Source organism: Mastomys coucha, unplaced genomic scaffold (genome assembly GCF_008632895.1).
Source record: "Mastomys coucha isolate ucsf_1 unplaced genomic scaffold, UCSF_Mcou_1 pScaffold20, whole genome shotgun sequence".
Classification (NCBI taxonomy): Eukaryota; Metazoa; Chordata; class Mammalia; order Rodentia; family Muridae; genus Mastomys; species Mastomys coucha.
The window spans coordinates 30537812-30555453 of NW_022196903.1; the positions used below are offsets into that span (position 1 = coordinate 30537812).

The 17642-nt window shown below is 35.1% G+C and overlaps 1 protein-coding gene across 1 annotated transcript in view; it reads right to left on the bottom strand.

Moving 5' to 3' along the window:
• Positions 1-17642, bottom strand: part of Mtpn (myotrophin) — a 31725-nt gene that overhangs the window by 13621 nt on the left and 462 nt on the right. Inside the window, exons 2-3 of the mRNA XM_031381537.1 lie at positions 2316-2429; positions 887-970 (exon numbers count right to left, since the gene is read on the bottom strand). Of these exons, the coding sequence (XP_031237397.1) occupies positions 887-970; positions 2316-2429 (198 nt within the window). The remainder of the gene's footprint in view (positions 1-886; positions 971-2315; positions 2430-17642) is intronic.

Genomic DNA, 17642 nt, shown 5'->3' on the forward strand with positions numbered 1-17642 from the left:
TTTCTTTGTTTTTTGGAGGGGAAACTGGGAAAGGAGAAATTTGCATGTAAATAAAGAAAATATCTAAATAAAAAAAAGACAAAAGTACTTTAGCATACCCAGTTCTCTCTCTGTTATAGTAAAACTCAAACAACAAAAATGTAAAGTTCACCTTTGGTCTTAGTTATTAATAAAAGTTACTCCTCACTGATTATGTAGATATTGTGTCAGGATATTGACAAACCTTTATAGGCATTAACTAACTTAGCTTCCCCTTTATTCCTTGTTGCTTTCTTGTAGCAGGCAGTAATATAAGGTCCCATGTATGATCATGAAATGCAAGCTCAAAAACTTATTCTACAGATATTTCTTCTCTTACAGCATATGACACAGCTAGAATGGTTGCTACTAATTGGTTACTCTTAAGCCTGGATCCTGTATCATAGTTATATTAACAAAGATGAAAACATCAGAAAGCTCCCAGACTCACCACTATCATAATCACATCAACAAACCAGGTGTATAGAAAACACCTCGGATACCTTTTTTAGTATAGATCACAGAAATAAAATGTCAAATCTCAAACCCACGTTATTCAAAGTGTGGTCTATAACCCTGTGCCAGTGTGCAAATTGCATTCCTCCGCAATGATGACCTTTTTTTTTTAATTACTTACTTTAGCTGACTTCTTTTGCCTAACAAGATTTTCTTATGAAGGAAACTAGTCCAAGCTTGTTAGCCATCACAAACTGGAAGCCAACAGCCTACAGCCAGTTATTATAACTAACACTGTTCTCAATTTTGGATACTGCCTTTAGTTTTCTGTCCCTGAAGCCACATTAAGCTTAAACAGTTACAAAGTAGAGAGGATTTTAAAATAAGCGATAAAAATGAACATTGACCTTACCTTTGACAGAAGCAATTTCACACAGGAAACATGACCCTCATAGACAGCAGACAGAAGAGGGGTAATATGATGTTTATCTGGAGCCTATAGAATATCAAAGAGATAAATTTACCTACAATTCATTCCTCGGCACAGCAGAACTGTCAACTCTCAGCTTAGCTACGATGGAGGTAAAATCCTTTGGTGATGTGAGGGTCACTGAAGTACAGCCTTATTACAATGAAAGCCAATGTCTAAAAATTGTTCTTATTTTGGGCTTGTACCATAGTAAGAGCCAAGATTTTAAGCTCTACTAAATACAAAAGAAACAAACAAACAAAAAGACTTTATATATTTATGTTCATTTAAGAAAATACTAGTAGTGATGTATTATTTTTAAATATATAGTTAATATGTTTGGAGTTATTTAAAATTTATATTGAGAAAACATGTATTTTCAGTATTGCTGTAGACAAGCATCTATATAAGACTTAAATTGATTGTGAGTTTATATCAAACAACTTTTATAATACTCATTTTTATTATAATATTTTATAAATTTTAAAGAATATGACAAAAAAAGGTATTGTAGGTATTGAAGGGGAGGTCTCTGGCAGAAGTTGGGGTACAAAAGGGAAACAAGAATGTGATTTAATTCTATTTACTTAAAATATGTTTTTAAATGTTAACAAATTCAGATAAATTGAAATCATGTATCTTTTCTCCTCATAATACAAAAAAACTTAAATCAATAAAAAAAAAGTTGCATCAAAAAAAAAAATGTTTCTGGCTCCTTAAAAATGATCAAGAAGCCAAAGTACACAAGTAATGCTTTTTCTCAGGAGTCAGGATGGAATAGACATCTGACCTAAGCTTAAATTTTTTATCTGCACTGATGTGACAAAGTTAGTTTCTCTGAACCTATCTTTTCCAATATTGCAGAAATGCCAGTGTGATTCAGAGAAGAGGGGTCAAAAATGCCAATGAGGAGGAAGAGAAGAATGCCAAATTGGGTCCAATCACCTGATGTGGTGAAAAGTCATCTCTTTGACTATCATGATCACCAAAACAATGTCCTAAATCCTTAAATTATAGGCGGCTCAAGGCAGGAGATGACAGCTCTTGCCCGATGACTTTCTCACACTTGCCCCATAGTGCAGGCTAGCCAATCACATAGTGTAGCCTATCACTTCAGGTTTCTATGATTTAGTACATGACAGCATCTACTACCTACAGTGTCAACTTGGCAAGCTTTAGAACTTGAAAAGCAACAGTTAAGGGGAAGACAGCAAATAATTCATTAGCTTAAACAAAAGGAATAGTTTGTGTAGGACTATATTAAGAGTAATTTCACAAACCTACAGCAAACAATTTCCTAGAGCACGTAACAAATTTTTCCTAGAATGGCATACATTATATACATTAAGTATAGCATATATTTGGTACATACATTAATATCTGCTCCTTTCAGCAGCAGAAATTCCAGGATTTCAAGCTGTCCGCAATCTGCAGCATAGTGAAGAGGCTTCCTCCCACCCTCTAGTGTCCGGTTGACATCTTCTCCCTTTAAACAAAAATAACATTTATATGGATAGGAAAATGCTGAAGCATCTGATATTTTTTAACTTCTTAAAACTTTAAAGTGTTTCAAAAAAACTGTGTTTTTTTCAAAGTGAAATGAAAACGTAAAGAAGTCACATCCTACACAATATCATATGGCACTCAAGTCATGAATAGACAATGCATAATGCTAAATGCAATGAATTATAACATTGTGTTCCATTACTTCTAATGAATTCAGTCAGCATACTGTCAATATGTAACCAAAGACTAAGAGTTCAAGTACTGAGATTCTGTATTTTTTATGACATGTATCATTATCAGAAATGATACTTATAAATAATTCACTTCATTCTTTCGGTATTTACTAAAGTGGCACTGGGTTAACAATGGTGAACAAAACCATGCATGGCTTCCAATGCAGGTAGCTTACCACAGTGTGTGGAGATGACCTAATTTGAAAACATTAGGGTTCTGTAAACAAAAACAAAGAAACTAATGGTCACACTGTTACCAGAGATTATGGCTTACTCTTGATAACAGGGGACATAATGTTAAGATGTTAACTTTTCTAGTGACCAGCATGTTATTTGTGGTACCATGCTATATACATAATTTCTAATCTTCAAACTACCCTAGGATAAGGGACACTTCACACACCAACTGTGAAGCTAAAACAATCATTTTAAAATGTGGTTCAATTAGTAACAAAGTATTGACTGAATGCCACTTTTTCTAGAGCACCATGATGCTTCCAATTCAAATTTGCTTCCTTTTGAAGGGAGATTTCAGGTTTTACAGAGTAGCAAAAGGCCTAAAGTTTATTTTCTCAACAAATATATTTTCCACTTGGTTTAGTCAACTCATCAAACCAAAACCAGGATAAAGATGTCAAAGCCATAACACTTCATAGCCATTACAAGTTGTGCTTTCAAGCCTCCCAATTCCCATCCCTTTCACTTAGGCTAGTCCATTCCTTCCTTCTCATTAATATATGTACTAAAGATTCTCTAAGTCCATCCAAACTCAACATTTATCAACATCATCTTTTACAGTTATGGTAAGCTTTCCCTCCCTCAAAACTGTAGCAGCCATTGAGGGATAGAGTGTTTTTGCCACTTTTTACATGTATCTGCCTTCTTTCTCAACAGGATGCAAATTCTGGGAACAGAGATCCCAGTTTTTTTCTTTACCTCTTCCTAGTGTGAACTTTGAGTTGAAAATACATATTTCATCAACACTAAACACTAGCTAGGCAACTTACTTATGTTCTGTATATATGAGTTTTCATAATTTAAGGTGGAGAGCTAAGTACCTAGCTTCCACAGCACTGTTAAACTGGAAAAGCCAAGCAAAGAAGTTAACTCCAAATATAAGTTTCAAATATACTATAGCCATAGAAGACTGAGTTTCATCAGAAATTAATTTTCTCTTCTGAGTTAATGGGTGATAAAATAACCTTTGTAAGTTAAGACTACAGTTGGAAGAAGGGATTTTTAACAAGGTGTCCTTAAAGTCAATACAGCCAAACATAGTTTATGAGGAGGACATTCCATGAAAAATGTGTGATGTAAGTGTTTTGTAGTTGGAAGATTTTATTGTTGAACTAACATCATCAAATATATTTCAAAAATATAAAAAGGATACTTAAAAATTTTGACAGCTATCAACCTCACTGGTGCTTTGTTACAGAACCACCATGTATATATAATCTGTTCTCCAATGGAGCATGTGACACCTAATGGTGACATCTGTTAAAACAGGGACTTAAAAATATACACATATAAAGATATGTATTTTAAGAACCCTAGAAGAGAATGGGTAGTGTTCCAACTTTTCCATGTTACAAGACCAGAGACTACTCACTTCCTAAATCTTAGATCCTGTAACGATAAGACAGAATAAGACTGTACCTCCAACCTGTTGATAAAATTCAACTATGATGAAAAATGAAGAATATGTTGCATAGTGCTTAATAGAGCAAGATATTTAATAAAGGTTAAGTATCATTTTTATGGACCGCTGGTGTTGGTTTAACCCATCTGTCTGCCCACCCGTTTTTCTAGCCTATCCATTAATTAATGTGACAGGGTCTCATGTAGTTCAAACTGGCCTTGAACTCACTATACAGCTAAGGATGATGGGACCATAGGCACATAAACACCTGGTTTTATGTGGAACTGAGGACAAAACCTAGGACTTTCTGTAAATTGAGCAAGCACTTCACTAACCAGTCTAAGTATTGTTTATACTTGAACTAAGACTATCCAAAGCTGAGTTAAAGCAAGTTCCAGTAGAACGGTTGAAAATAAAAACAAATATACAGCTTAACCTAGTACACATAGAAACAAATTTAAATAATAAAGGTGATGTGCTGTTCCATCTTTCATTGCAGCCCACCAAAAAAAATGCAGAAATAAAAGTCAATGAGGGATAACGATGAGATTAATCACTGATATAAGTTTTCCTTCCATTATTATTATTCTCTTTTCCTAATAGTATTATCTGTATAGATTCTTGTATTGAAATACCTGTATTAAGTACTCAGTAAGGTGCTTTTCTTAAGATACTCATCTGAATCACAATGTTGTATTCTTAATACAAGACTGTACAATACATATGAAATTGAAGAGTATTTTTAAACTTTCTCCTTTATCCCTTCATACTTGTACTACAATTCTTCCTTTAGCTGACAAGTGACATTACTGCAAAGACTGTATAAGTAAACAAAAAGAAAGCAGTCTCTAGATGGGCCCTCTACAAAGCAACACTGAAAAGATGTTTAGGGTACTAAATGTAATAGAAAGGTGAAAGGCTTTAAGATAGTGCCATTTCTACATTCACCAAAATAATTAGAAAAAAAAGCAACTCAAAACAAATAGGACAAAAGAATAAAGCTCAGAGTAGAAATCAAATAAATTGAAAACAAGACACCATGGAGAGAAATCAAAAGGTGATTCAGGAAGATCAACACACCTGATCACACACTATGAAACATGAACAAGAAAAGGGTAAAGGCACAGACACCAGTACCAGCCTCCACAGAGGATCACATATGGAAATTTCCTACCCTGTGATGGACTCACTGCTAAATGCTGCCAAATATTTAAGGGAAGTCTTCAACCTGTTCTACCCAATTCCCGAAAACAGAAGGGATGGGAAGACTTACCAACTAACTCTGGATCAGTATCAGTCTTTCAAAGCAAGATAAACACAGTACAAGAAAAGGGCCTGCTTTGAGAACCACACCCTGTGAGAGGTTAGGAACCCTCTTCAGTTATTTAAATCTGTCATTTTCATTACCTGCTTACTTCCTATTTTCTGTGAAGAGAGGGTGGAAACAAGCTCTGGTCAGAAGCTTGGGTTTCTAGTGAGATAAGTGTTGCTACCTACCACATGGAACCAACAAGCTTGTGGGCCTTCCTTGGAGGCTGCACTGATGATACTCAAGTCAGCTACAGCTACCTTTTAACTTTTATGGGTACAGGTTCTTGGTATTACATCAATCAACAACTTCTGTTTTCATGGGTGTTCCTAGCACACTCATGGCTATGCAAACAGTCTTGAAAGACAAAGCACTATAATGACCATAGTCTTACATCTGACAAAACTGTTCAATAAAACAGATTTAACACACCACCAAATAAAGTAAGGAAAAAAGAATTACTTTCAAAGTAAGAATGTTGTTTAAAATGTACTGTTATTCTAAATTTTACTTATAAAAGTAGGCAAAGGTTAGAAAAGATGAAACCTGGTATCAGAAAAAGGCATACTACCTTACTTGATTTAACTAAACAAATATTTGTGGTATGTAAGGTACTTGCTTGAGATGAAAGTGACTGAGACAAAAGAACTAGCTGCCTTTTGGGAAAGACAAGCATGTAAGATGAGTCCCATTAGTTTATGTCCTAAGAAGAGCATAAATTGTAGGACTCGGCCAACAGAGTGATCAACAACTCCCTCCCTGCAGTTTCCCTTTCATTGTGAAGTAAATTTCCAGGTACCCAAGCTTTATCTTGTTAGATTTTAAAGGCCCACAGGGACTACAGACTACAACTTTTACTTCTACCACTGTGATTCATGTTACTTTCAAGTCTCAACCAGATTTTATTGTGGCTTTGATTATGATAGCATATAGTTCAGACATATATAACTGCAAAACTAAGAATACTAATAAATGACAAAGAATTCAAAGCAAAAGAGGTTTGTCATTATTAATATTCTTAGTTTTGCAGTTAAATATGTCTGAACTATTTTCCCAGTTTAGGTTACTACTCTAAACTACTATTTTCCTAACTGATCTTACATGAAATATAAACATAACTAGAAATCTGTGGCATATGTGTATGTGTAAAAACTATACTAACACAAATGGAACTATCTTATAGTCTGTTGAAAGACCACTCAAATCTTGTGTAGCATACATTTAAGTGCACAGATTTCTCCTTTAAGTTCCAGATCTTGTATGGGTCTTAAACTACACTAGGCTAGGTTCACTGAATAATAGAATCACAGACAGAACAGGTTCTAAATTAAATGGCCACCTGATTCTTGCTGATAACTTTCTCTAGGTCATTCTTCAGAGTTAAAGAAACAAATAATTCTCTTCCTTTGATTCCCAAATGTGCACACTTTGTGAAACCAAGAGCTAAGGTGTAAGTTCATATTGTACTGTCACAAGAGACTAAAATAAAGCTACTAAAAAAGCAGTGTGACCATTTTGTAGGACAATGTGTAAATTAACACTGGACACCTGACTGAGTAGAAACAAACAGCAAGTGTATTAAATTTACCAATGCTGCAGCTGAGCCAATGTTCCTAGTCACTCAGTTAGTGTTAAGTATTTCCTGTCCTATTTAGAATACCTTAACATCGGGGTGTTTAATGGTTTTTAAAAGATCCTTTTGAGAAGAATATTCTGGCCCATCATTTCCTACCTTTTTCCTGTGTGTGCCTCATTTTCCTACCCCATCTACCTCATTAGTTAAAACTTTAACCTTAGGATACAATTTCGCAAACAATCATATCACTGCACCAGTGATGTTAGCGTATAGAGCAGTTCCAGAATTGTAAATTTCAGTATAGCAATGGGATCAAATCTACTTTTCAGGGTAAAATAGTCAAAAGAGGTGAGAAAAGCTTTGATACTTTTTCTGAACTTTCTAATACAGAAAAACTAACAACAGAAAGTAAAAAGGTATGATATTTATCTCCAACCTATTCTTTGTTTTGTAAGAAGTTAATTGGCATATAAATAAAATACGAATCTTTACTCATTTAAAAGAACAAGTAGTAATTCCCACAACTATAAATTACTTAAGAGGGACAAAATCAATTATTACAATATACAATTATATAGCCTCTTAAAATACTTCAAATACTTTTAAGGATAGTTTCTTATTACTGGTTAAAATCATAACCACAGTGATCACTTTCTATAGTTGAAGAACCCGTGAAATCAAGACCCTCACATTGTATTCCCCTACTTATGCATTTCCTTCAACTTGGATGTTCTTATTCAAAATAACCAATTAATTCAAATTATGAAAGATTCTTAAATTTTATATAGCCAATTTGTTTGCTAAACTGTTAAAATTTCTCCTTCAGATGGTAGAAGGCCTAAAAGTAATTAGTCAAACATATATTTTGTAGTTGTTTTTAAAGAAAAATTTTACTTGTGGTATAATACTAAAACTTCAATAGCCAAGGGAGTGCACGTGTGCGCACGTAGGCATACAACACAACACACACAGACACAGACACACACACACACACATACAAAGCAAGCCTTACCAAAATAAAAAATAACACTCAAAATCCCAAAATTCTATGGTTCACAGTTTGAAAAAAGAAGTTAAAATGTAGCTTCATTTACAAAATATAAACTCAGAGATCCATAGTTCCAATTCCTTCTGAAAAGGTTTTGCAGCATGGAAAGTATTATCTTCTATCCTACTCAATGAGTTACAGATCTAAAAGTTGTATTTGTAAATAAACCTATGACAAGGGAGGGAAACAAATGGAAAGGAGGGAGGAAGAGAACTTGATCCCACCCCCATCATTTGTAGTTCTCAAACATATAATATACAATGATGGGAAAGAGACAGGAATGCTCTTCGGGAATGACTCAGATCTGAGCTGAAACCCTCCAGGCCTTCTCTCCCTGTGAGAGCTAGGGAAAGTTAATCCGTTCCCACTTCCCTGACTATAAGATAAGGGTAAGCTTTTATGTAGTTAAATGATATATGAATCTATATGTATACTGTGTTCACTATTTACATACAATAGGGCACTCAAAGAAGATGTATTCTTTTTTCTTAACTGAAATTCTAATTTGAATCTGATATTTTACAGTTTTGATTTTTTTCTATTGGAAACAAATATAAATTTATCATGAATTTTCATATATCATCTATTTGTTATAGAATTGTATTTTACTAACAAGATATAAAGCTATTTTCTAAGTTTTATCCATATTTCATATACTTTATCCATATAATCATTGTATTTACTGTTTTCTTTAACACTCAAATAAAGCCCCCAAAGAATACATATCCTTAGAAGCATGAACTTTTTCTGTGTCCATGCTTACCTAATATAATGGCTGGCACTGGAGGTACTCAACTGGTATTTGCTGACTTAATTATGAATGAACCAGTGAAAATTGTGCTAACTAGCCTTCTCTTTCACTGGTGGAGTTAGAAACCAAACCAGGTCATGGGACTGGCACCAGAGCTGGGGAGAGAATTCTAGAATACTTTCCTATTTTAACAACAGAAAAGATTCTCTAGAAATTCCATTCAGTTTAAAAATTTAGGTTAATTTCTGTTTGTATATGTATAAATAAAGATCTCTAATGCTCAATTCACAGACTAAACCCACATATCTTGCCTAAGGTTCACATTTACTAATTCTGCTTTTTAGTTTAGAGAATTTAGTTTAATTTCTATCTCTTCTATTTACCCACAAATGGTTTTCTATGCTTCAGTTTTCATTACAGTTCAACATCTTTCAACCGTAAGGATTTCTGAAATGGATTTTTGGAAACATTCTCAAAATAAAATTTCTATTTTTATGGTACAGCTTATTTACTTTATATGTTAATATCTTGAGGATAAAGAAAAAATTTAGTCTATTGGATGCATTCATTTTTCTAACTTCAGTCTTATGTAAAGGTGAACAATCTATGGCTAACAGGTCAAATAAAAACCTGCTGCCTATTTTTCACAGGTAAAGTTTTACTGGAATACAAACAACACATTCAACTGTTTAGTTGTTTACATACGATCTATGACTGTTACTGCACAACAGCAGAGACAGGGACCATATGGCTGACAAGTCCTAAAATATGTAATAACTGGTCATTTATGAAAACAAAGGCAGGTTTGCCAGCCTCTTGCCTTAGCCCCCTCTAAGCTTCCCCTCAGTAAATAATCTACCCAGACAACATAAATAGCAAACATTACTGCTACAATGTGTAGATAGATGCTGCTCTGTTTAGACACATACACTATCTCTTTAAAAATTGCATAAAACACGTGAGTTGGCTACACCATAATTCTGTTTCAGATGAGAATGCTGAGGTTTGAACAGGTGCATTTTAAAAGATTTATTTATTTGAGCCACCAGGTGGTTGCTAGGAACTGAACTCAGGACCTCTGGAAGAGCAGTCAGTGCTCTTAACTTCTGAGCCATTTCTTCAGCCCAGAACAGACGCGTTTATGTTACTATTAAAAAACAAAACAAAACAACAACAAACAACCAAATACTGATGATTCGTATTTTTCATAAAGCATCAAGTGCAAAACTTTACTTCCAAGTTAGATGGGTGGTTTTGAAAACAACTAAAATTCAAAATGATGGTCACAAGGCAAAGTCAAAACTTGCTGACTACTGTCACTAAAATCACAGGGAACTGCATAAAGTTCAATAAGTTTAAAACAACCAAGAGTTCGAACACTAAGGGCTATTTCTAAGAAAAGAAGAATATCAAGAATATCTTTATATCAAGAATATCAAGAATATCTTTACACCAAGAAGAGGTATAGATAGCAAATCAACTTTGAGAAAAAAGAAAGGAAAGGCTAGGTTTTTTTTGGATGCCAATCCAATCCAATTCAAATTGAACTAGACTATATAGTAAGTAAGAGCAATGTGACAGTAACTGGAAATACAAAGATAATTTCCTCCTTTTTTGAACAAATATAATTTCTATCTTCAGAAAAGTCAGTGAAACCAGGAAGAGATGGTAACTAAAAATGAGCAACAGAACTTCATTTAGATTGACTAACAAGTGTAACACACTAAACAAGACATTAATGTAGTTCTCAGGGCTGTTGAGGTGTGCATAAGATATAAGGCTTACAGTCAAGAAATAAAAATTAAAATCTGTCAGAAGAACAATATAGCTAATAGATGACCACTACTGTGGTTTTTCTAAACTGATTGTTTTCTTGTGGCTACCACATCCTTTACTGCTCTTCACTGTGCTTAACCTTTTATATTCGGCTCTAGCCAGAAGCATCCAATTAGTCATATTTGGGTTTTGAGCTCATTTCCTATGTTGGCAGGAGAAAGCACTTTATTTCTTGAATTTTGTTGTGGTGTGGGTCAGGTTTCACATTTCATCAAGAATCATATTGTATAGCAGGGAACTCCAAAAGATCAGGTAGGGACTCCACTAGACATGGAAGGTATCTCACATCAAGATTGCTGACTGCTTCTGGTGAAGGAGAGCTGCCTAGTTCTTGGGAGCACTATTTAAATATATAAATGGTTCTAACTACTCTACACCTATAAATGCACCTTTTGGGTTTCTTTCTTTTTTTAAGCAGCCATTAAGGTAAAACTTGAACTCTCATTTTCTCTCCTACTTCCCCTTTCTCTGTCTACTAGGATTTATTTTGCAATATTAGAATTTGTAGGTAAACTCTGGCTCCCAAAAGTTAAAAAACAAAACCAAACCAAACCAAACCAAACCAAACCCAAAAAACCAACTCCATAACACAAATACAGCAATAATAAATAAATAAATAAATAAAATAACAAAACCCTCTGTATGAGATGCTGAAATGCCACAGTGGTATAACTGCAGAAGCTGTGAGATTTGTTTAACAAAACACAGGAACGAAAACTTGAATACAGCGATAGGAGCTTGGTTCTCACTATGGTGCTGTGGAGCTGCTGATATTTTGGCCATGTGTATGGTTGCTACTATAAGGCTAGTTGCTGCCCCTGGGAAGGGATTTAGGTAATTCTCAGAGAGGACCACTATTACAGCCTGAGTCTGACTCTTTCAGCTCTTTAGCCTAAGGTAACTGTTATGTGGCTGGTTCTTTACCACTCCTCCATTCTCAATCTTGCCATGTACTATGATATGGCACACCGAACAGGGACCTTAACTACATTTGAGTCAGTGCAGCTCGATGCTTCTGAACCTTCAAAACCGTGAACTAATTTATTAATTAAACCTCATTCTTAATACTAAGTTAGATACTTTAGTAGTTCATTCTAGCAAAGTTAAAGAAACCAAACAAAAAGCTGATTGACAAAAGCAGAAATTTACCAAGCAGATGGAGTAGGACAAAAAACCCAACATTACCATAGGAGGAGCTAGTATAAAGCACTCCATTAGAACACACAAAAGTTGATGAAAGAATACAGTCAATTCAAATTCACGAAAACTGAATAGAAGTCCCAATTCTACTAGCAAGATCCTGGGTAAGGTCTTTAATGTCCAAGTTTTTCTTATGTAAGAATTGAACTAGATATGTTTTGCTTTTGTTCTTATTTTAAAACAATTTAAAAATGTAGCAAAGTAACTTTATCATGGAATTTTCAGGCAATCAATATGCTTTGTTCTAATTGGTCTTTTTTGCATTCCACTCCATTATTTGCCCTTTCCTTTATTCAATTATCTCTTTTGCATTCATGTCATATGGATCATTATTACCCTATCTTTGCCCCCATTCCCTTCAGATTTCTTCCTTCTCATGATCTCCCTTCTGGTTTCATGGCCACCATACAATTTTACATGTTTTATATAGGATAGAAAATAGTATTTGTCCTTTTAATATTTGCTTACTTCACTTAACATAATGACTTAGTCTCACCTATTTCTCTGCAAATGTCATGATTTCACTTTTTTATCACTGTATAAATTCTATTTTGAACATGCATGTTTTCTTAATCCATTCATCTGCTAATAGATATCTAGGCTGAATCCACTCCCTAGCTATTGTGAACAGTGCAAAAATAAACATGAATGTTCTCATGAACTAGTTATCTTTTAAGGAGCTTTGCATATAAACATAAAATTATTAACAACAGCTAATAAGCACTGAACATCACCATATATGCTGTTTGGTTTTATGTCAACTTACAGGCTAAAGCCAATTGAGATGAGGAAACCTCAATTGAGAAAATGATTCCATAAGATCAAGTTATAGGGTATTTTTTTTTTTTTTAATTAGTTGATTGATGGGGAGAACTCAGTCCATTATGGGTGGTGCCATCCCTGGGCTGGTGGTCCCAGACTTTATATATAAGAAAACAGGCTGAGGAAGCCATAAGGAACAAGTCAGTAAGCAGCACTCCTCCATGGCCTGCCTCTGCATCAGCTCCTGCCTGCTCTAGGTCCCTACTCTGTCTGCCTTCCCTCAATAGGCTGTGACTATGACCTCAGGTTGCCTTTGGTCATGGTGTTTCAACATAGTAATAATAACTCCAACTAAGACAACACAACAGGCACAATATTAAATAATTCAGCAAACTATACTATTTAATGACTCCAAATACGTAACAGAAAGGAACTAACAACCAAGTCATAAGTCATTGATAGAACAAGTAGCTAAAATCAAGATATATCAGGAATGGGCTGGAGAGATGGCTCAGTGGTTAAGAGCACTGACTGCTCTTTCAAAGATCCTGAGTTCAAATCCCAGCAACCACACAGTGGCTCACAACCATCCTTAATGAGATCTGACACCCTCTTCCGGCTACAGTGTACTTACATATAATAATAAATAAATCTTAAAACAGTAACAACAACAACAAAAAAAACCCCAAACTGAATACTTTTGTTTAAAAAAAAAAAAAAAAAGATATACCAGGAATATTTACATGACAAAAAAACCCCTTCCTTAATTTATAGGACACACACAAATCTGTAAATGGGCCAACTATACATTTTTTAAAAAGTCAACAAAAGGTAAAAATAAGAAATGAGAATAGGATGTTGTGGGGGATATACCTTAAATTAACTACAAGGCCAGAAAGCCTAAGGCAGGAGGAACTTAGGTTCAAGGCCCACCTAGGCTACAAAGCAAGTTTCAGGATAGACTGAACTAAAGAACAAAACCCAAACCAGAAGAGGCGAGTGCAGAACTGGGGAGAAATAGAAAATCAAGCAGGAAAAGGAGTACAAATGGCTAATAATATTCTAAAATGTTCAATGTTTATTGAAATATAAATTAAAACAACATACTACCAATTTTTTACCTGTACAATGGCAAAATCAAAATTGTTTTTACTTCTTAAAATTATTAGGAGAGTAGGATTATAAAGTAATTTTTGTCTTTTGTATATTTTTGTTGAAAGATCCTGTGTTATTATTTTATCTGAGAAAAAAGACAACCTATAGTAGAAAGATAAGCATTTATACTGCACTAAATTTTCTTACAGCGCACCTGGCAGGCTGTAAAAAGAACAACAAAGTGATTAGTTTTATCAGCAAAGCATCCTGCTAGTTTAAAAACATTTTTTAAAAAAGTAAACAAAATGACATATCTGGACCACTTTAAAAATGGCTACTTTTTTTCTTTTTTAAAGAAAATGTGAAAAAAGATCCCAGTAAGCTTGCAATTTCTGAAGACTGAACTTGATACTTTCTTGGATTTGACAGATCCTATCCTTTCACATGGGGCACAACTGTTGCTTTCCAAGCCTAGTAACTGTCAAGGCAGATGTAATTAGAATGGGGTCAGAGAGAAACCACAAAGAAAGGGAAGTTAGAGGCCTTCCTACGTATGTATAGTGTTTCACAGCCAGTGAAACAGAAGTACACGTAAACAAGAGAGTACACGTAGTAGAGTGGCTGGAGAGTTTAAGTGCTACCCACCAACACAACTCACAAGCACTCCTCAGAAGGAACCTTGGATCCTCAAAGGCTATGGTAGTCTTATCTCTAAATAATCAAGGGATCATTATCATCCTGCCCCAGTCTTTAATTTTTATATACACAGTAGCAACATATCCCCTTTGTTATCTGAGATTGTTTAGCAATGAAGGCTACGAGTATGTTAAGTGGTTAATAGAAAGGAATTCAGAAAGCCCTATATAGCCTGTGAAAGTGAGTTCAAATTTCAGTCCTTGAGAGCTTCAAGATCTTGGGCAAAATTTTTACCTATAAAATGTTTTAAATTATCCTCATGGGTTGACTTGGTAAGAATGAAATAACACCTGTATATTATATTACAATGGCCAAATATATAAAATGAAAACATATTCTTTTTTAAAGCAATTATGAATATAAATCTCAATAATTTACCCATTTTTTTCTCTGAAAGCCAACAGACAGACACAATATTACCTTTTTCTGGACTGTAGTTCAGAATCACAATTACAAACATAAATAACAAGACTATGATTTAAAAAAAATTTCTACAGGCTACCAAATAATTATCTTACAGACACATACTGAACAAGACAGTTTGGTGAGAATTTAGGTTTACCAGATTTATTTGCCTTTATGCTAATTATATCTAAACTGTCTTCATTCATAGTTAGGACTAAGTCCTTTCAGCAAGCCTCTTATTTTCTTAATGGGTTGATTCTAAGCCAAGAAAACGGAAAAAAAAATAACTACTTCAAAGCAGACTGATCAGCTTTTTAAAAAAAAAAATATGCGGGCTGGTGAGATGGCTCAGCGGGTAAAAGCACCGACTGCTCTTCCAAAGGTCGTGAGTTCAAATCCCAGCAACCACATGGTTGCTTACAACCATCTGTAATGAGATCTGACACTCTCTTCTGGTGTGCCTGAAGACAGCTACATTGTACTGACATATAACAATAAATAAATCTTTTAAAAAAAAGCATATATATATTTATATATGTTTTAGATTCAGACAATCTTTGTTTTAAATCCAAGTTGGGCTAGCTGGCAACCTTGTCCAGCTACTTAACTCCTCCAAAAGTAATAGCCAATGAATAGCAATTACTTTTATAAAACTAGTTTAGTTTATTAAAATCATAGCTAAAAATCATAGTAAGAAAAGAAGTTGTTACTAAGAACAAATACTTTTTAACATGTTATAGGGTTATACTGGAGATATTAAGATTTAAAAGAACATAGCATTTACTGTCCAGAGGCTCAGGGCCTAATGAAGAACAGATATTTGGCAAAATCACAATGTGAAACAAGATAAGAAGCTTCACTCCCTTTCAAGATGAAGTGTTGGTGTTTTTGTTTGCTTGTTTGTTTTGTTTTGTTTTTTGGAAGAGGTGATATTAAGGCTAAGAGGACAAACATGAATTCATGAGCTTGGAGGGTAACTGGTGAAGCTGACTTGGTCAAATACGAAGTAAGCGCACATCTACTGCAAGAAGTACAAGGACGGTCTGGAGCACAGCTTTCAGACAGGGAAGAAAAAGAATCCCTCAACACAACACATGTCCCAGCAGACCAAAACAAAGAGCTGGAAGTGATGCAGCGTCACAAGATACAGAATCTATCATCAAGTTAGAGAAAGAGGTTCACTGAGAAAAATATGCTTAAAATAAACCCTGATCCCTTCAGCTAACTATCAAAGATGACCAGGATGGGGAATGGGCAAACCAAATCAAGAAAAGGCAGCAGGGCTAGAAAACTGCAGCAACTAACTTCAAGTTGTGCTAAGACTGGAGAGTGAAGCAAGGTAATCTTGACAACCCTCAGATATGGAGGACAATCACCCAATTTCCAGTTTGGATGAACGGTTCAGTCATGAAGTTGTAAGCTAACAAAGTGATGGCAGAAACAATCTCATGAATGTTATTTTTGTAACTGTAAATTCACTTAGTCTTTATTAATGTTTTGTATTTTAAATCCCCTATGTTTGAGCAGGGGCTGGAAAAACAAGAGCCACTCACTTTGAGACAATAGTGTGGTGTTCCACTATGGGTTGATTTATTTTTCTATAACCGTACACTAAAGAGGTGGTAGTTCAGGTTTCTATCTGCTACTAGCTAAGGCAGTTCAGAAGGCAGCCTGCCTTAAACATCCACCAAAAACAACTAAGCAGATCAAATACATGTGAAAAATCTAAATTATAATGGCATCAAGTGGAGAAAAAACTATGAGTCTTGTACAATCCTGTAGTTAAAAACAAACAAACAAACAAACTTGCTTCTGCTTGCTTCCTCACACAGGCCCACAAGGCAGGATATCACTGCTCACACCTTGACAAGAGTTAAACTCTTGACTGCAGGCTCACACTTTTGGAAAGGGACCAAGATGTCCACAGATGTCACAAAATTCTACTTTCGGAAAATAATTTTAAAAAACTATACTAGTTCTCCTTATAATTACAAAAGGTGCAATTTAAGATCCAATGGCAGGCTAGCTCAGAACTTTCCAAGTACCTCTCAAAGTGGATTTATTTCTATTAGGGTATGGTTTTGAATTTGGGTTTCTTAACCACACACACACACATAGCATGATTAGACTGCAGTACTATTTACTACACACACACACACACACACACACACACACACGCGGACTTCAAATGAAATCATGGAGTACCCAAAGTTAAAAGGCTTTTTGAAAACTACTCAGATTTCCTAACACCCCAGATGCCAAAGAGCAACCTTATCACTCGAAGCAAATGATACGCACGCATATACATATATTGTGTGGTGGAGGAGAGGAAAACGGCCACACCCAAGTTAAGACTTTCACAAGTGAAGTGACACCAAGTTTCAGAAATTTTAACTATGGCTATTTTGGGCAGCCAATTTCACGGTTAACGAATCCTCTTGACTCCTTTCCATCTCCACCAGGCCGCACGTTCAAGAAATCGTTCCCGATTCTAACCGCTTCGGTTACTTCTTAGGAACCCGCAAGGCCAAGATGGAGAACTGCCTCATTCAAAGACTCCCGTAGCTGGGGTGGAAGAGGGCCGGCCTGTAAGGATCGAAAGAGACTACCCAGGCGCCCGCTACCCGGGGGGGGGGGGGGGGG